The 21,065-nt window shown below is 41.3% G+C and overlaps 1 protein-coding gene across 15 annotated transcripts in view; it reads left to right on the top strand.

The window, feature by feature from the left end:
• The window catches only part of ZMIZ1 (zinc finger MIZ-type containing 1), a 363,155-nt gene that overhangs the window by 300,945 nt on the left and 41,145 nt on the right, over positions 1 to 21,065 (top strand). For all 15 annotated transcript variants that reach the window (XM_074907137.1, XM_074907136.1, XM_074907146.1 and 12 more), the window contains one exon: positions 9,021 to 9,165. In XM_074907137.1, the coding sequence (XP_074763238.1) occupies positions 9,021 to 9,165 (145 nt within the window). The remainder of the gene's footprint in view (positions 1 to 9,020; positions 9,166 to 21,065) is intronic.

The raw sequence follows: 21,065 nt of genomic DNA, 5'->3' as shown, positions 1-21,065 counted from the left end.
CACCTTAGGGTATTTGGGAGCATTAGGATGCTTCTAATACCTAACCTGGGTCTTTTCTGTCTCTCTGTACTTGTATTGTGGTGCTTCAACTGTGGATATGGATAATGCTTTGTTACTCAGTAAATCGGAATACTGCTGTTCATCTTCTCTCTTCTAAAAGAAAACCCAAAAACCAACCACCCAACCAAACGACAGAACAATAAACCAAAACCCATAGTCCAAGTTTTCTTGCAGGTTATATTGGTAGTTTGTTTCCTAGTCATTCTGATGGCTTTTCTCCCCCTCTCTGGCTGTACATTGTGATGGGGTAGAGAGAAAGGAGAACTGTGCATCTTTCAGACTTGGCTTCCACTCGAGCAGCCAAGAAGGCTGGTTGAGTTTTCTCCGGCAGCACGGCTCGGCTCAGCCTCTGCACCACTGCTGCCTTCAGCTCTGCTTCAGAGAACTCCTGCCTTTGGAGATGGTTCTCACCCTGTTGTTGGGAAGGTGTGCAGTGTCGTACTTTGTACTTGTCCCTGTTGGACATAATTTCAGACCACTTCTCCCACTTTTCAAGATGATTCCAACACCAAATTTCTGCAATGAAGTGATGCTTCTTTCCTGCTTGTGCCATCTGTAAATTGACCCAGAACATGTTCTAGCCTTTTGTCCATCTGCATCATGGATACCCATAAATGAAGCATTCAGTAATTTCAGGCCCAGAACTAGTGCAAAAAGTCATCCGATAATGCTCATTTCTGTTACTGACAGTTGGTTTAATAGTTTTAATAGTAAGCTTAAGTTTCCAGCCTTTTTTTATTGTGTTCAGCTAGACATAATTTCCCTTGTTTATTTGTAAGAATGATACATAAAGCTGCACTGAAGTCACACTAAAATCTAACTAATCTGTGCTCAAGGTCTCTTGTCTGCTAGTGTGCAGATAGGTGGCATGATTTGTTCCTGAAAAATTCATTGGGGTTGTTACTAATTTTTTACTTTATTCTTGGTCCTTTTGAACAGTTTGGGTTATTTTTCCCAAACTGGAAACTGGACCTCCAATTCTGCAGCTATTCCTTTTACTGTTTTGAAGATAGCAACTACGTTTTTCCCTCTTACAGACTTAAATCACTGTGCTTATTATGCATGGCTTCTCTATGTTCAAACTGGTTAAATGCCTCTGGTATTTTTTTCTGGCATGTTTGGGTATTAGTGGTAGTGTTAGCTCAGGAGTTGTTTACAGCAATAATTGGAGGGCTCAAGATGAATTAAGTGAAACTGAGCCTCTCACCTGCGGGTCACCAGTTTGAATCTAGCCAAAGATGGGTTAAAAGTGAGTCACTTCCATTTTTCAGATGTTTGTATTAGGTGTGAAATGACTAGAACTGGCATTACAAAATAAAAGCATGCAGCAGTAATGAAAGACACTGTTGTTTGAAATCTAAGCAGTGAAACCAACAACTGGATGAGTAAGAAAACAAGCACTCTAATGCTATTGGAGTGCATTTCCTTTGGAAGGCTGTATCCAAGATTCACTTGCTGGTGGCCTTTCACCAGCTTTGTCTTCTCTTTATAATGGAGCATGTTTTCAGATGTAGCAACGTGGGTACAGCTAAGCCTAAATGAGATGCTTACGTATTTTATCTGGATCCATGCAGAGTGTTTTGTGCTTGCCAAATTGAGCCATTGTTGCTATGTTTTGTAATGTATTGCTTCAAAGTTAATGTAGTGAATCTGGTAAGATGTTCTGCCAAGTTTTGGTGAGAGTGGAATGAAACTGGGGAATCTTGGTTCCACTGAAGTAATGGGATAAGGGTAGCAGGTTTCAAATCTGTGTCTCCAGCAGTTGGCAAGAGGGTTTGGGGAAGCCTATATATATATATATATATATATATATATATATATATATATATATGTGTCTTAAGAAGTATTTGTGAAAAGCTAAAGATATGCCAAGGCAAGCTGGACCCATATTCAAGACCAGACTTGTACATGGTGTTGCTGTCATGCAGCAGCCTTGAAAGCACATGCTAGATAACTCAGGTTTGCAGTACAGGTTTTGTTGAAATAAAAGCTCTGTTAATTATTTTGATATTACATTCAGTTTAATTAAGCATTCCCCACGTTATCTATTTTGCTACAAAACTGCATGGTGTTTGTTTTTTTAATGATAATACATAACTGCATTATAGATTCTACTGAGTCAAACCTGGGTATTTCTGCAGGACACAGCTGTAGCTATAGTAAGGAAGGAGGCATTGGGGATAAAAGACATATTACTAGTGGTAGAAACAGGTATCATACCCCGTTTCACACTGTTGAACCATGGCTGTTGACTTTGTGTTCCTGTTGCAATTAGCAGGGCAGTTCATGCCTCCCCAAAGCAAGGTTTGAGACAGCTGCCCCCTTAGCTCTGCTGGGGAATTCAGTTCCACTCATTCTGCTGTTTGGTTGCTGGGACTAGCGCTTTTTAAACCTGTGTACGTTTGGAGGTGGTACCAAAGATACAACTTGCTCTCCTCACTAATAGTAGAGCATGCTGGTGTTGGTAATTCTAACTTCAGATAAAATCAGTGAGTTTAATCTAATTTGTTTACTTGAACTGTTTAAGCTAACATCACTGATTTTGCCTGATGGAGAACAGCAAACACAGTCCTCAGCTGCTCCAAAAAAGCAGCCAGCTGGGGTGTAAGCCTCCTGGGGTGAGATGGGAGCAAACACCTGGGAGCAAAGACTGCCTCTGTGCCATGGGCCCCTGCATGCAGAGTGGGCATCTGCAGGCAGGCAGGGCAGAGCAGTAGGCCTGGGAGGGAGGGGTGGACTCCCTGGGAACCACTGCGAGTCCACGTTGAACAGCCAGACTGCTGCGAAATGACTACTCTGCTTTGTAATTGGTGTTATATATACTCCTTTTGTGCTCTCAGCATTGAGGCAGATACAGAGCAGAAGCTGGTGTAATGACAGGGGTAGAGCTCATCTGTCGCAGGCTTAGGACACTAGCGGTACCTTGAAAGAACTGAAGAGGAGGGGCAAACCACATGTACTCTGAATCTCGCCAAATGGATAGTTACATCCTATTTCCCTCGTGGCCTTGCTTTCCTGCCCTGACCCACCGTCCGACGGGTTAGCCAGCCATCGCCAGGCCATGCTGGAGTGTATGAGGAGAGCTGCAGTAAAATCAGTTCTTGAAATAGGTTGGGATGACCAGTTTCTCCCTCTCTCTCCATTTTTTTCCCAGCTCTTTAAAAGCAAAATGGCTTTTAAAACATGAGGAAAACATTGGATTTACTGATTCCCAAAATTGTGGACAAAGATTCCATTCTTTTAGTGCAATTGAAGTCATTTTTCTGATATTACAGTGCATTGAGCATTAGGTATTTAACATTTTTAATATATTTTTCCAGACGGTATATTGGCTCCATTTTTCTGTGTAAAAAGAATAACGTTCTTAAACAACCAAGACAATAATTATTTCCCCCCTTTCCTTGTCTTCACTGCTTCCCTTTCCACCCCACCAAATTATCACACTGGATGATTTATTAAAACTGTATTTAAATTGCAGTCTATACAGAAGAGGCTAGAATGACCACAGTAGCTCTGTATTCTACTTATCTGGAATTCTGCATGTAAGAAATAGGAATTTGTTTCTAGGAGTAATACAAACTTAATGGATATGATTGTGAAAAAAAATGCTGTATTTTCTTACTTATGCTGTAAATACCTTTTCAGTCAAATGCATTTCCTTCTGAGACACAAAACCGAACTAGTGAGACAGTGCTGAACAGATAGTTCTCCGAATCAAACTCCTCCTTTTTTTCTAATATTTTCATTGCAGTGAGTAAGAAATACGGGTCTGCCAGTCTGCCTATTGAACTATCTGCTGCAGCTTAACTGCAGCGAGGAAGCAGTAATTCTATTGTGCTCCTCCAGCAGTCTCCCGGGAAGCAGACAGCATTGAAATTACAGAGCAGTTGTCCTGTCCCCTCCTCACCTGTCTTTGTGGTTGTAAATATAGTGTCTGCCTGTAAATAACAGTTTGCTGCACCTTTAAGCCCATTCCCTAACAAGAGGCAGTGATTTACTGAGGTGATAAGCTGTAACTAATACTAGGGTATCATAATAGGTAAATAGATTAGCACCGTGCTTCTCTGTATCTTGCTTTCTAGGGAGCCCACTGGCTCATTCACTCAGAGATGCTTACTATGGCACTTTGCACGGCAAAGTTAAATCAGTCAGTTACAGGATTGCAGCTGTCTGTACTGGTGTGGATGCAGCTAATGAAATGCATTAGTGAATCTATGGGGTGGCATTGATCGCTTAGCTTGTTTCCCTTCCCCTTTCTGTTCCCAGGCCCAAAAGGGATAGTAATGGGTTGTACCAGTATTTGATGCCATGGCTATAAACTATCCTTCGAGGTGCATCTTCATCACCTATCACATAACTGTTGCAGGTACAACGGCATCGTTTGTCATCAAGAAGTAAGAAGCGGTACAGGTAGCCTGGGCATGATCTGTGGCTTCCCCCAGCTTGAGATCCTTGGTTTTCCCAATGAAAGGGCCCAGCACTTCCGAAGCAGTTGTGATGCTACTGCTGGGTGCTGGGCACCCATGACTTCGAGGGATGGGAAGTTGCCACAGAGTGGGCAGCGGAGGCCTTTGTTTCTATACTGCTTGGCAGGTTTTAGGTACAAAAGGGCCTTCTCAGGAAAGGAACAGTACTAGGGGATGTGGCCAGTCTTAATAATTGTGTCGCAAATCTTGTGATATTTGGCACATTCTTAAAGACGTGGCTCCTAGAGGTGGGGGATTAAATAACAATTGCTTCCTTTCTCTTTCAAGTGAAGCTTAGCTCCGTGGTTGGGGAGAAATGCTTGAAATGTGACTTGGGCTGAAGGGAGAAAAAATAAATCTTCACCTTTCAGCCCTCTTCCCTCTCCTTGTCCCCAGGATCCCAGTGTGGATACACTGCGATATCTTAGGATTTTTTTCAGTGAAAGTGTTTAAAACAATTGGAGGCATCCAGAAGGACATAAAGTGTGGCCAACTCTGGGTGTGTGGGAGGTGGGAGTATTTATGAGTATTTTAAGGAGAAGTCGGTCACATTCTGTGCTGAGACACACTCTTGCAATGTCTGGTCCTCTTCCGAGAAAGGAGTAACAAAAATGGGACTGGATAGCAGCAAGCTGAGTATCTCTGAATGTTTTTTTTTTCTCACGTTTCTTTAGGGAAACCCCTTGGTCTCCTTGTAATTGAAATTTCTCTTATTTTTAAATCTTTCTGGTTTTCTCTATTTCACAAATGTGAAAGCTGAAGCTGCTCATTTCTGTGTTGGTTTCTTAACGCAGTTGTCATTAGCAAATCAATATTGATTTATTCCTATGAAAATACATCAACGCTTAAAGTAAAACACAATCCCATTAAGAATGATACAGGGTTTGCAAATGGAGAAAAGTAGGTCAAATATTGCACCAGTCATCCCAGAGTGTGCCCCTTTAAGCCAAATAAATGTGTGAATACACTTAAACTGTCAACACGTCATTTGACTGCTGTTATTATACATCTTTTGGCATGAGCTGGCAGAACCCTCTGTGACTGAACAGGGTTTGAAAACAAGAATTCTGGTGTATTAACCAGGTTGTATTTTACACCTGGTCTGAGTATAGGGGCATGGGGGGATGTACGTTTAAGGATTTTTCTTTCCCCCCCATTGCAACAGTTGACTTCAACTTAAGCAGGAAAGCCACATCATTATATGCAAGGGGCATTGTAGCAATGCAGCACAGGAACAGGATTTAAATCTGATCATTAAACTGCCGCAGCAAGAGACTGCAAGAGACGGTGTGGATGGTCCATCTGCAAAATCTGTGCTCCTGTTGTACAAGGAGGAGGGGCGGATGGGGGGAGAAAAGCAGCTGCTTGGCTGTGCTATGAGAGGGAGAGACTGACTGTTGGCACCATCTGTAGCTGTCCTTTGTGCTTGCTGCTTTATCTGTTCATTATAGTATGATACTGAATTTCTTGTGCTTTGAGTGTAAATGAGTTGAGATGTGCCTAATACTGTCAGCATAAAAAGCAGTAACTAAGTACACTAAAGATGAATAGTGTAATCTGTAAATTCATTTTGAGTTTGTTTCATCTTGCTTGAATAGCCCAGGAAGTGATGTTCTCCAGAAGCCAGCTGTACCAGATGTGTGGGGGGTTTATATATATTCATCTCACCAAGTGGAGAGCAGAGCAGTGGAGGTAGATGGGGAGAAGAGGGGCCACCCCAGCATCCTCCTTTAGAGGATTCTTGCTCCTGCTGAGCTGGATAGAGGGGGACTGGTAACTCCTCAGGTGGCTACAAACAGCTCTGTTTTCATTCTGTACACAAACATCAACACAGAGAAGAGAGCAATTATACATGGTACATGAGTCGAAATGTCCCAGGGGAGGAAAGGTTAAACCTTTCCATAATGAGTGCTGTGATAGGGATGAGTAAATTTGCTGCGTTTTATACCTGCAGTCTCTCAGTTTCTAAAAACATGAGTCCTCTCCAGATAACTTGTAGAATGAAACTGTCCAGCTTATCTTGAGGACCTCTTTGTTCTTTGACAGCTTACATTTCACCTTTATAAATGTGTGTGTTGGATATTGATGATAATAACTCATTAAGATTCTTTTCTTATCTTCACCTCACCAAAGCAATGCCATCTTATTGGCATATTCCTTTTCTGGGAGTTACTTGGCTTTTTTTCCATGCAGGTTTGACTTCTGTTTGCAGATTCATGCCCTCAGACCCATCAGATTTGTTGCTTTTTATCTTATTTGTCAAGTATATATAGGTGCACAGAAGGAGCAGCTCCCTCCTCCCATCAAAGCCTAGTTTAAGATGGACGATTTCCATTTGACACCATAGTAATTACACTCGGCTGTGGAAGTGCTCAGCATCCAGTATTACACTGCAACGGCTGCGTTTAGCGTTCAGCAGAACACTTTGTTTGTGTTTCTCAGAGCTCAAGTGGCCGTGGTGTGCGGCAAGAAACACTACGAGGCAGGGATTTGTATCCAGGCGGCTGGAAAAGGGGGAGGGGGGCCTTTGTCACTGGCACATTAGTAATGATATGCCAGGGATAAAAGGTGAGTATAATTTGATCAAATGCTTGTTGACAGATTCCTTGGCTAATAGAGAAGCAGCTTAGACTGACACTCGTTGCTGGAACATTTCACAGGGCTCGGGGGAATGATTTCTGTAAGCTACATGTGAGGCTGACGATTTCTGAGTGACCATATTTAGTTACATAAAGAAGCAGTGTCCCCTTTTTGTCACAGCAGAGCTCTAAAATGCTTCCCTAAACACCGCTCTTGACCTTCCACTTGACAAATGCAATGAAATTACTACCTCTCCTTCGTCAAAATGTGTGATTAATTCACAGGAATGGCCCCGGCTTTAAGCATTTTTCTTGTGTGGCCGTTAAACTTGAGAAATCCCAATTGTTTCTTGTATTGAAAAATCATATTTGTGGGTGTTCTTGGTGAAGCAGGTTCCTTCTTTTCCCCACAAATATGACTTAACAATTACTCTCTTTGGAATTTGTTCTAAGTATGTGTTAGCAGTGCCTGTGAGTAACTATTGGAAAATGAAGGTGGTGTACCCTGAAATGATAGTTTGTTACTGCTTATGATTATGTTATTTGGTGAAAAGACATCCATTAGAAAAATAAGAAGTGAAAGTAAAAGCCTCAATTTTAGAGAATTCTGCACTTGTCTCTTTTAAACCTAAAATTACATGTAGAGCTCTCCTCCTTTAAACCACTGTGGCAGCTTGGCTTTTGAGTAGTCTCTGGGTTCTCACCTACTTGTGCAATCTGTTGATTTGTGTTTGGTTCATAACACCTCAGGAAAGCACTTAGTTAAAAATTAAATATGAAGCATTTTCTTGTTCTGAGGGTTTTGTAAACTGTACTTTAAAGAAGGAAAAACCCCAAGCGCTTCCACTTGAGAACATTTCTTCAACTACAGAATTTTGCAATTATTCTGCACTTCATTCCAGTGAAACTCTTCACTGTGTCATACCTTGGTGACTTTTTATCAGAGCCACTTCTGATGCTGAAATTGAACAGGCAGCTTTGAGGCTCTGTCAGGTGTTGCTGGAGGCTTCAGTGGGTTGTCTTGGCTGGGTGTGCTCGTGGGAGCCAGATTTCACCTGCAGTCACTTTCTGAGGCACTGCTTACTGCAAAGTTAGGTGGTTTCTGTAAGAGGTTGATATTTTCTGAGTGTGGGTGCGTAACGAAGAGGCCACATTTTCAGAGATAATGACCCCTTTCATGTCTTCAGAGTTAGCTGCAAGCTTTTCGTCCCTCTAGGAACTCTCTGCATCTTCATAGTTCATAAGCATGATTTTCCTGTAAGCACAGAATTACCATCATTGACCAGAAGATTAGGCACATAATGGAAATACACATTTAGGGGTTGTGCTGGGTCAAATATAGATTTAAGTGCCTAACTTTGTATCCATACATCAGTTTGGCCATATTTGTCTGTTTATCTATTCAAGACTGGTAGCTGATAGCAGTTTTGGAAATGAAATTCCTGCACATGGGTTTCTCTTCATGACTCTCCAATTAATATTTTGCACAAAAAGAGCAGAACAGAAAAAAGATCTTGTCCTTTGCTCCCCTCTGTGAATGATGTCTTCTGTATGTTTCTGTTACGTTTCTGTTAGTGTGAAATGAATTATTCTGTGGTTTTTTTCACTCACAACAGCTATCCCATGTCCTTGGGCCTCACCCATTCTTCATTTCTGTGCTGCTCGGCTCAGACAAGTTCTCTTGGGCTGTGCAAAATGTTTGTAACTTGTGTAAAAACATTACAATGATAGTGTAGGGCAATTACAGACTCAATTTCATAGGATAATAATGTGTGTTGTGGTTTGTGGGCAAGCTTTTCACTGCTGGGGTTTGTCTGTTCACATTGTGATTCTGGTAACAGTAGCTTGACTTTTTACTCAGCTGTGCTGGTTCTTCATTTGTGCCACTTACTGTCACTGTGTTCTGTTTGTTCAGCGCTGCTTTCATCGTGGTGTGAGGAACTGGGACGGCTCTTGCTTCTTCGCCACCAGAAAAGCCGGCAGAACGATCCTCCAGGGAAGCTACCCATGCAACCCCCCATGAACTCTATGAGCTCCATGAAACCCACCCTCTCTCATAGGTGAGTCTCAGCCTAGTGCGTTGGAACAGCAGTCTGTAGAGATATACCCATGGCAGATCTGTTAATTGTAATGCTTGTTCCCATTGACAGAGGTAGCTACACTGTTTAATGCGCTGAACAGCACTACAGACAACAGGGGAGCTGTAGTTATAGCAAGTACTAAAACTCATGTTTTGTCTTTGCTGTTGCCTGGTGCATAGTGAAGTGACTCTTCCATCTTCAGATCTGTGCTCAGATCAGGTGGGCTTGCTTTCAAACCTCAAGTTGTGCCCTAGAGATAAACTTCTACAATGTGTCTCTCACCAGAGATTTTCCTATTGTTAATTTAAATACAACTGGCTTTTCTTGAGGTTGACAACATTTCACTGGTGTTCTGTTTTGTAAGTGTCATTGGTAATGTATACAAAGCAATTGTATTGTGGGTGTAGCCACAGGTGGGAGAACATCCTGTACTGCCTTATATTAGTTGAAGATCACAAAGCGTTTATGTTAATTTGGAGAAAATGTGAGCATTAGAGGACCCTAGAAGAAGCTAAAGATGTGAAGCCTCTGATTACCACATTACGTGGAGGAGCAGTATTTGTAGTTCTTGTCTGCAGAGCCTAGGTCAAGGCAAAAGCTGAAGAGTAAGTGTAGACAGGATTAAACATTCATTTCGTCCTTTACGTTTCTGGGAGTTTTTTTCAAGGCTTCCTTTCCCTCAGCATCACATTAAAGAAATCACAAATAGTATAAGTTATTTTAGTGTAGGATACTTTTGTTAGTAAAGGATTATAAGAGTGCGGATGAGGGTAAATTCCTTGTACCTGGACTCCATGGTAGTGTAAGTAACTTGAACTTTTGTGTTATAATGGAGCTTCGGGATATCTTTGTACCAATGCATTTGCATGTGTGAATTCTTCTGGAAACCACTTTTGGTTTTGGGTTGGGGGTACTTTCCTTGCTTTTGTTGTATTTATGGGAAAACCGTGCAAACGCTATGCCTTTTATTATAAGCCCTTGCGAATAAAGTCCTTTCTTGTAGTATAACTAATAAATCACTGACTTCGGAGTACTGGGATTGCCTCTTTTTTCAGTTGTTTATGAAATGATTGTTTGTAAACACACTTAAAAAGAAAAAACAGAAAACCTTCTGTTCTAAAATAACTTCATTTTACACTTGGGAGAAGCTTTGCAGAAGCCAAGGTGAAATTAGTGGCCAGTCTGCAGAGAAAGCATGGTGCAGTGTATACGCTCTCCTAGGTGGAGTTTTGTAGTTTTTAGATGCCTGATTCTTGTCCAACCTTTTAGCCTCTGTTCCCCTAGAGTCTATAAGGATGAAAGCACTGTTGTATCTCACAGGAGCTGTGTGCTGCGTTACTAGATAAGATAGGCACAACTCTTTCATGGCAGTTTTCTACTGAAACTCTGTTACATGTCAAAAAATAAATACTTCTGCTATACCTAAGTACCAGCATTTCTGGCAGTACCAGCTTACCCAGTATTCTCCCTAACAGTAGAACTGCAGTATCCTGCTCAGTATCAAACAGTCCCTATAAGTTTCTCTGGAGTATTGCCCTTAAAATGTTTTACTGAGGAAGACACTGGACATCAGTTCTACTGCTGTTTACCTATGAGATGCCCCTCTAGAAACTTTATTTCTGTGGCATAACTTCTTATCTATAATAGCTGCAGCAGCCTCTTAGGGGTTTGGACTACCTGCATCAGTGCTTCAGTGTGTGCAGTTGTCTTGTCTGTAATTTAGCCATAACCATGACTGCTCAAAATCTCACAGGTGGTACATTAGAGTGAGACATCTTGTGCTCCAACTTCTTTTCCCAGCTGCAACTGTTTATTTTCGTGGATGTTTTATAATCAATCTACAGGACAGGAGTAAAGTATGGGGTGAAGAAGTGAGTTTTCTGTTAGTTTGAATTAAACAAAAGATGTAAAGCCATTAAGTACAATCCCAGTGATAAACCAACATTTGTATTTGCATTAGATTACGTTTGAGTCAAAAGCTTAGTATTAAAGTTCACAGTGTCTTATCTAGAAATCACAAGGTTTTTATGTGAATTCAAACAAACAAACAAAAAAAATAATACTTTGTATTTTCTACAAGCAATGTAGCTACTTCCAAGTTTTGTAAAAAAATTAGATATTACATTAGAACAACAAAGAGCATATTCAAGAACCTTACGTAGCTTAACAGAGCTATATGGGATAGGATATATGTCAGCCACTGAATATCACTAGACAAAAAAAAAAATCCTTCCCCTGTCATGGGACTATACTGAGTACTTCACACTGAGCTTCTTCTGCTCTTGCTTTTACTAGCAACAAAATTACCCAGAATTCTAGTCAGGGACTAGACTGTGTACCTGGCACTACAGAACCCACAGCTGCTTAGTCTCAATGTTGAAACAGGGCTCAGCTATTTAAAATAAATTCTGACTCAGGAATGTATGACAAGAATCTAAATGTATTTAAGAAACTGTGGGCACATACACTGGAGGGAATTCAGGTCTGGCCTATTTTTAGAGACAACCATTTATTTTTAAAAAGTTAATTGAATTGTGGAAAAAAAATGAAGTAGACAAATCAAGGAAGGCTTTGATAGTGATACTCTTGGTCAAATGCACTTACAGAGAGCAGTATATAAACAATAAAAGGATGTGCACACATGCAACAAACACTTTCAGAGTATGGACTCTATTGTGCTAATTTCTTTCTAAATTTAGGTTTTCATTTAACAGAATTATCAAGTGTTGCATATAAACAAAAATTCAGCTAAATACTTACTTCCTAATGTAGGGCGATTGATTGGACTGCAAACTCCTCTGCTTTATGAACAGCATGAGCACTGGACTCTCAAAAAAATCCTCAGCATTTTTTTTTTTTAAGTCAGTGCAGTGTAACAATAGGTCAAACTTGAATGTGAGATTGATTTTTTTAAAAATTTTATTTTATTTTTAGACTTTTTTACTGATTCGTGTGGGTAATCTTCTGTACTCAAGGACCAATATGAGACCTATCCATCTCCTTAATCTTGTATAACTTCTAATTTAAGTCCTATTTAAAGCATTATGGGGGATTTAAGGAGAGCTGGTAGTCTTTGGACTGGCCCTTCTGCATAAAAGTGAAATTTCATGCTTGCAGGGAGTAATGTAACTTCTTCATGTTGTTTTCCAATCTGACATAATGTCTGTAATAACGGATACTACTCAAGGTGACTGATTGTTTACTTCTAAATGAATTTAATGACAAATATAAGTACAAATTATTGTTATTATGCACCTTCCTTTGCTTTGATCAAGTTCCTACTTAATGCTTCATTGCATTAAGTAGTGGACCTTTACATGTGAACCAAATTGAATCTTGGTTGAAATGGGTACAGTTTCCATCAGCCCCAGCGGGAGCTGCACCCTGGTTCAGTTTAAGGTGGATCTGACACATGCAAGCCTTAGGAGGAGTCTCATTTCTTGCATAGCTTCTAGTAAGCTTACTAGACAAAATAAGCTTACTTTGTCAACAAAAACATGTGAAAATAGTCAACTGTTGGTTGCAGATTGGTATGTTGTCATGAGCATCGTTGGGTTCTAAGTATCTTCTCTCTTGCTCCAAATTTTGGTCTTCTGTATTAATTGCCAGCAGTCTTGCAGTTAAGTGACCAACAGGTAGTATGTGTGTATAGGGCAGTCAAGCTTAGTAAAAAATATGAAGATGAAATTAGTCTTATCACAAATTACTTAGCACTAGAGGTTTTGAGAAAATTAAACAGTAGATCAAATTAAGTAGTGATTCAGTATTACGATAGGTGCTTTATTTATTATCATTACTGTTTTATGTTCAAGCAATCGCCATAAATACCTTTTATTGGTTAGACTTGCTTTACAAAGGGTGCTTATTTTTGGTGTTTGTTTTGTCCTTTTTTTCTTCTAGTTTGAATTTTTCTAAGAGCTGAACTTTCAGCATTGGGAAGAGCTCTTGGAAGAAAATGGCAATTCTGTGTCTGAATTTGTACTGGGTGGTTAGGACTGTCGCTTACATTGTTTGTTAAGAATCAGCAGTGATCTGTCTACAGTGTACCAGTAGAAGAAGTGTCAGAGTTTCTGCAAAGGTTCCCTCCTTTTCAATTTTGCCATATTAGGTAGATTTGACCAAGTGTGTCACTTTAAAAATGTCTGGATGAGAGAAATGGTTGAAGTGTAAGGTCAGGTGCAGGATATACACAGTTTCATGAAAACAAGCACAGTGTGTGGGTTTTAGACATCAGTTTGAAGCCAGGGATCACTTCATTACTGCATGTGGCTGTGGCATACAGGAACAAGCTTTGCAAAAGAATTCAAAACTCTTCAGGTGAAAGAGAAGATTGTTTCAAAGCCTTTTCATCTTTCTGTTTGTTGAAGTTGTGAAATAAATATAATTAGGGACTGAACAGATGGTAAATCCTAATATGAGAGAATATACCCAGTAAAGCAACCTGTATCACTTCTGATTCTGCAAGAACAGCCTCTCTTTTTCTTCTCTCTTCCTTTTTGTCAAGAAACATTAAAATCCACCATCAGAAGAAATTAAGGGGAAAGTTCAGAATCCAAAAATGTTTCTGCAGAAGTGCCATTTCTTAGAGAAAAAAGAAACCTAAGGATTAATTCAGAACAGTATTAAGTAAGGCCTCTGACACTCTAAGCATGATAAAGGACAAAACTAATCTCTCAAAAGTCTTGTCCCAAGACCTGTTTGCCCATCTTGTCCTCAAAGTGAAACCACTGATACTAGTTTCAGCAAATATGGGGATATGGGGAGTATGGGGAAGAAAACCTTGAAAGAACGTTGAAACTAAAAGGAAATGGTTAGTACTCTCTAGTTGAAAACTGATGATGTGTAACCATTACATTTAATAATTAAATGTAATATTTTCATGTGAAAAATCTGCGTTTTGTTTTAGGTGGGAGAAGTTTTTGGTCAATTCTTGTAACAGGAGAGACTGAGAGACATGATCTCTGAAAACAATAAATGGGCAGCTTAACTTCTCTTCAAATATGTATTCTTCACATGCTTGGTAAAAGGTTATAGAATAGGGATCATCTTTCCCTGTGTGTACAGCACCTTGCAGAGATATGAAAATAGGGCTTCTGTATTGATTGGAGTCAAAGTAAGCACTATTGCAATAAGAATATGTAGCAACACAACTACTATACTTTTGTGATTTTTTCTGGTAAGTGCATGTAAGTATTACATACTTTTAAATTTTTTCCTCTAAGCGTTGTATATACTAGATAAAAAGTTTTAGGGTTTTGTTTTGTGATTTTTTTTTTTTTAAATTTAGAAAGTGTCTGTTGGTATTTTTAAAAATCCTGATAAAGACTTAAGTAAATATCATGGGTATGTCTGCTGACTGAGGCAAAATCTGACTTCAGGCTTTGCCATGTCTATGCTGATTTTAAAAATACGATAACTAAAACCTTTGAAAAGACAGCTATCATTCTTATGCTTGGGCCATATTGAACATCCAATTCCTGAAAATGTCTCATTGATTGGAATTTACTGTTTAGTAATCATCACAGTGGTATCATGCCCTTTACATGAGGGTTGCTCTCAAAAGCAGATGATTCGTGCTGAGTCTAGGTGATTTTCTTCTTCCAGTGTGTTGTGAAGGTTCCTTCTGTCACTTATTGTGAATGAAACCGACTCATTTCTGACTGCACTGCAGTTAAAAATCAGTCAGCTGTGGCAACATCCCTAGTTTTTACCAGTTTTGACTGTCAGCGTGATAAGTGCGTGGTGGCACTGGAAGCTATACTTTGCCTAGCTCTTTGACCCGAAACTCATTAAAATAATCGGCAGTCTTAACTGGGCCGAGTGCCTTCGGGTAGGGAACATCAGAAGTGAGTCAGTGCCCTTCGGCCACGGCAGCTCCAGGTCCACGCGGAAGGTTTAGCATTCCTTCCACGCACTGTAGGGCTGGGGGAGGGACGGCCCGTGGTTCAGCACAGGGTGAGTGGGGTGTGAGTAGCTGTTCGCTGGGTACCCACGCTGTTAGCATCGCGCTCCAGCCTGCCTGCCAGGAGGTAACATGGCTTCTAAGCAGGGAGGGAGTTTTACAGTCTGGCGACGTTTTCAATTTTCAGTGGAGTGGGAAAGAAAGAAAATTACCGGTATAAATGATGGCAAATACCTTGTCTTTTTAAAATATTTCTGTTCTTTTGGGGTAATTTCACAAGAGGAACACAGGTGTGTATTTTGTCTAAACCCTGATCTTTTTCTTGATGCCTTTTCTTTGCATGTATCTGTCATTCATTCAGTTAGATAAAAATGTGACCCTCCACAGGATTTCCCTGTAAATAGATTACAAAAGGAGTGAATTCCTAAGAAACGATTTTGTCATTTTTTTATTCGTTATTCCCATACACTTGGGCTCTCAAGTCTCTTTAGTATCGCAATGGGAAGAAAAGGAAATAGTCATTACTCTTTCAAGTGATGGAGGGCATTTCTAATGGTGTTCCTAAAATAAAATGGGTTAGAAATTCTTGTTAAAGAATTCCTGACTGGTTTTTGCTAGAGATGACAACAAAGCCTGTTCAATAGACAGAGCACATCAACAACCTGTGCAGATGGGTTGGTGACATTAATTAGATACTGACAGCGCCTTTAGCAGGACTCGGTGGTTTCTTCCCGTGAAAGGGCTGTTCCAGGAGTGAGGAATAGCACACCAGCCGGGGCATCTTCTTGCATGTCCTCATCACCACCAGGCTGAGAATGCAGGGAAGGTACCACGGTCTGTTTACGCTCTCTGTTCCCACTTACCACGTCAGGGGAGATACGATGTGATGGTTTGTTCGCCCATGTCACTGTGTCAGCAACAGCATTTCCAAACAACTTCGACAGGCAGTGTGTCGGGAACGGCTCTGGGAGACGTTTCTCAGACCTGCCCTGTATGTGCCCGAAGCGCAGCCGTCCTTCACCGGCGAAGCCGTTTGGTCGGGCTCCACGTGCTCTGCCCAGCCTGGCCCGGCGGCTGCCCCCCGGCACCCCCGCCAGCCGGCTCCCGTCCCGTCCCGTCGGTTTCGGCCCTATCGCGCCCTCGGCGCTACGGGAGCCGCTGCCGCCCCGGCCCTGGCCCCGGCCCCGGCGGCTGCCCGCGGCAGGCTGGTGGCCGGCGGCGCGGCTGGGCTGGGCTGGGCAGGGCTCGCCCCCTCTCCCCGCTCGGCTCCGGAGCCCCCAGCTCCGCTCGCTTCCGGGGAGCCGCGGTGGGGCTGCGCTGCCCCCCTCCCCGCCCTCCCTCCTTTCCCGCCGCGCCTCTTGAAGAAAGCGGGTTTTTTTTCTGTTGTCGGGGAGCGTAAATCAGCTTCATCTAAAATCTCGGAAGTGCGAGTCCATCAAATCTTCCTCTAGCCGCCTGCTACACCTTGCGTGAGTCAGACTGCAGAGCTCCCGGTGCCCTTCTCGCTGTGCGGGGCTGCTCGTGTTTCCCCCTGTCTCAGAGGCAAAAGCAGAAGTGGAATCTGCTCACGCTTTCAGCGGTTCCTTCCCCGGTTGTTGTAGCAGTCGCTGACCTCCAGGCACTATGAATAAACAGCAAAGCTGGGAACAAAAGGAGTCTTCTGGCTGCCATTATCTCACATTAACATAGCAGACGCGCTGCGGTGTGAACAATGCGAGTCTCATTCGCCGATAATCAGCGAGTACCCAGGCATTTGGATTACCAAGGCAACAGGCAATGGTAGAATACTGGGTGGGTGTGTTTTTTATTGTAAAGGAGCAGTCGGATATGGAAACCCAGGTATATTGATAGAGCAGAAGGCATGCCTGGTGGCAGGGGGGGACTGAGGGCTCGGGGTTGCATTCCGACACACGTGAGATAAATAAGGCACGGATGAAGCAGGTCTGTGCTCTGAGATGCAATAAAGATTAAACTGCATTTATCAAGCCGAAAACGGTCATAAAATAATTTCAGCATTTTTAAAAAGGTAACAGGTGGCATGTTAATAACAGGGCTGTTACCGGTAGATTTTGTAACTGTAATCTGGGCTGTAGTAATGCGTTGCATGGTCGACTTGTGTGACAATAGAACTGGGTGTGATGCTTTAATCTTTTTTCCTTTGATCGGATGGATGCTGTACTCCCAGAATGTCAGACGATGGTAACCCCTTCTGCTGCTTCTCAAGCGGGAGGAGGTCTCAGTAGTGTTCTTGTTTCTTACTTGCATAGCTGTGATCGTTTTCCCATGGACAGAAATAAGTTGCGTTATCTCTGTATCTTTGCGTGCATGCGCACACACGTGTGCAGGGACATATATGAAATCTATAATGTAGCAGGACTCTGTGTGTATGCAGGGGGATGTGGGTGTTTGCAGGTTCAGAAACTTCTGTGTTAATCTAATTATTTGGCCTGATGCATTTTTCTCATATCAGGGGTTAGATTCAGCTGCACTAACTCTTGCAGAGCAGCGTGGTACTTTGCAGGCATGGCTTTCTAACTGATGGGGCTGTGTGTAGAGTAAGGTGCCAGGAAGCAGCAGTAGGCATGTCACAGCCTGACCTGTAGCAACCCAGTGTGAAATGGAAGGCAGCTTTCCCACCCCATGCAGTCATAAGTCATCCACTTCTCACAGGCCTTGTCAGGACTATAAAAAAAAAAGTTAAGGGCTTTCTGCTTCCAGAGGTACTTCATGTCACCTGATGAACTGCTGGCTTGATTCTGCCGTCTCAGGCTCCACACAAGCAGCTGTATTGTGCGTATGTGTGCGGCTGCATGAATGGGTATTGTAAATGTGTGTGCTGATACTTAAAAGAGCAGAGGTAGGGAGGGGGTAATAGCCACCTGCTAGCTGCAGGTGCCATCCAAACCACCAAGCTGATAAATGGCTTGCTGCTTTCACCTTTTGACTGCTTCACCTGCATTTGCTCACCTAGAACGGGTTCAGAATGCTTCTGTGTTTTCAAATGGTTTGCCAAAAACCAGCCTTCCTTCTTTTTACAGTGAATTATGAAATTTCTGAATGCTTTCAGTCTTCCTCTTCAGTTTGCATTGCTCATAGCCTGGTGTAGCCAACATCCAGTACTGAAGCGACACTTGAGGTAATTCTTTCTTGATAGGGAGGGACTAGGTGTGGATCCTCTGTGCATTTGGAGTTGGGAGAGTCTAAGCTTTCCAAAGGGTTAGAGAACATACTCCATCTAGTTAGAAAGAGTTGAGGGAAACAACGGACTTGAAATTATAGAGGGGTAATTTTTGGAGCTGTATATTTTCTCTGTAAGATCTGAATGTTTGGAGTCACGCCATGAAGTAGAGGGAAATAAAGTCGTGCAGAATACTTCCAGATTGGCTTTTTTCACTTTTACGTTACACAAAACATCCAGTGATTTGGATGGGACTCTGTCTGATGTGTTTCTTTAGTGAAATACCTGATGGAGCCTTAATTGATGTCTGTACAAATTAAACTTCTTCAAATAATAATATTAAATAAAGGAATGTATTTGAGGAAGATATGCATCACATAGGCAGCATCAGTCAAAAGTAAATTACTGGTAGCCATCCAAAGCCACTATTGGTATACAAACTTACTACACCACTGTGTTTTTTATGTCAGTGTGTGATATACAGAGGTAGTTACTCTGTGTTTTCTTTAAAATATGTCTTCATATTTCCTTGGTGACTGTAAAGTGGTCTTTAGTGTCTTTTCTACACGGTTTCTCCTTGCTCTGCCATATTCCTCCATGTGAACAGAGAATCGATTGTATAGAGTGGTTTCTGCAGTCTTTGGAAAACAGTACAAAAAATCAAGGGATGTTGGTTAAATCTTGTGTTATGAAATTTTTTTAACAGTATTGTGTTTTAATATCTGTTAACTAGACTAAAGACTAGTTTCAAGTATTTGTAGTTGGAACACTTTGACCGAGCACTTTAGCCATGTGAAGATGGTGGATATATCTCAGATGGTGAGGCATTGGTTTTGTTCCCCTGAAGAAAGATCTCAATGAAAAATGAGAAGTTAATTATTTCCTTCTAAATGTCTGGGGTTTTTAAAAAGAAAACAAAAGCAGATCTCTGAAATATTTTTGATTGCCAGTAAGTGGAAACAAATTTTGGCTTTCAGGTGTCACTTTTTTTTTTTTTCAGACTAGTAGTCAAGGCTAAGGATATTTTTGGTGGAAATTTGACCAGCAATAAAAAAAAATAAATCTGTTTGATCTGTTATTTATTAATAGATTGTTGAGGATTCCTAGGTTAATGAATTGGGGAAAAAAAATAGCTGAAGTCCTTCCTGGAGCATTTTAGCATTGCAGGAAACTTCTAATAGTATTTCATCTGTTCTTGTGATTTTATTTTTAAAGAAGTTGTTAGGTTTTGTTTATACTGATATGAAAAATTATTAAAATGTGGTGAAATTCATGCCTGTTCCATAACATGATCACACCAAAAAGGCAGTTCAAATTCAGTATTTGCACCATGCAAGACAGCCTTTTTCTTAAATAAGGGTATGCTTAAAATAAGTTTACGGTGGTGCTCTAATCAGGAAGGATTGCTAACTGAATTCATGTTAATAATTAAAGTTATGTGAGTGGTGTTCATTTGAGAAATCCAATTAAAACAAAAATTACACCTGAATGAATGAAGCTAAGCTGCCTAACTTGTGAGACAGTGTGGGCATGAAACACATGTATTGGTGCTACAGTTACCCAGAGCTTTATTTCCTGTTCTGATTATGGGATTTTTCGTATTTTTCCGCTGCAGATGTGGATGAGATTTTAAGGGGAAAAGGGGTGAGGCAGGAGCAAGAAGTCTTGTTTGGAAATTGTTCTGTTTTAGTTTGCATTAAAGTAGTGTCATCTAGAGGCTCCAACCAAGAATACAGCCAAGGGGTGCTGGGCACCCTGAGCACACACATGCCCAGAGGCAGTTGCAGAGGCAGAGCAAGGTGCAGACACAGACAGGTGCCAGCAGGCAAGAACAGATCAGGAGGCCCAGTTTTGGACTGTATTTGGACCATTCTGATTTTTGGCCATGTGTAACTGCAAAGGAGTGAGTAGCCATGTGTAACTGCCTGGGTAGATATCCAACACCTCACTCTTGGTCATCAGATGCTCTCCTCTCTAGATGTCTATGGGTGACAGAAGAACACATGAGAGAAATGACAGTCAGTGTTACCCTGGCAATTACCTGCTCATCTTGGCATCAGCTGAAGAAGTCACAATAGTCAGTAGATTTAAACGACTCTGTGGACTCTGTGTGTGTCAGCTACCCGTCAGGTGGGATGACTGCGCTACAGAAACTAGCCACTGAAAGCCCAGTTGTGGTAAGCCTGATGCCAGTGCTTGGAGTCAAAAGGTTTTTTGAGAAAACCAATACCTGGTGCTTTTCTGCAGTAGTTGATAGGTTTTCAGTGTTTAAAACAGAGATAAATGCTTTATAAAAGTAGTGCTTTAGACCCCTGGCATTCTCAACAAGCAATGTGGAAAATCACTAGGAAGTTACAATTCCAGTTTTTACCCTCCTCCACAACACGTAAAGTACTAATGCTCTAGGGACGCATACTTCACTAAACCATCTGAATCTCTCCTTCCTTAATCAATGAAGACATGTAAACAGAGTATCAGATACGCATACAATTGCTTTAATGACAACAAACATATTTAAAATACAGCATTTTCAAATAATGCCACAGATCATATATAAATTACAGTAATTCACTAGTATTAATTTACTATATGGAGCTCACTTTTTATTAAGCAACTTCTATTAGAATTAACTAACAGTCTATGTCTGACATGAAGTCTGTAACTATTGCAAAGAGGCTGGATATCTGCCTCATTCTGTTTTCCTAGAACTGGGATTAAGAGAAGCTGTTTGGACCTAAGTACCAATGTACCTCTCCGACATGAGTGTTGTATTATTGGTAATTTCTGTACATGTACCAG

This window comes from Athene noctua, chromosome 5, assembly GCF_965140245.1.
Source record: "Athene noctua chromosome 5, bAthNoc1.hap1.1, whole genome shotgun sequence".
In the NCBI taxonomy this organism is placed as follows: domain Eukaryota; kingdom Metazoa; phylum Chordata; class Aves; order Strigiformes; family Strigidae; genus Athene; species Athene noctua.
The sequence above is the reverse complement of the archived record's forward strand: the minus strand, read 5'-3'. Positions and strand labels throughout refer to the sequence as shown.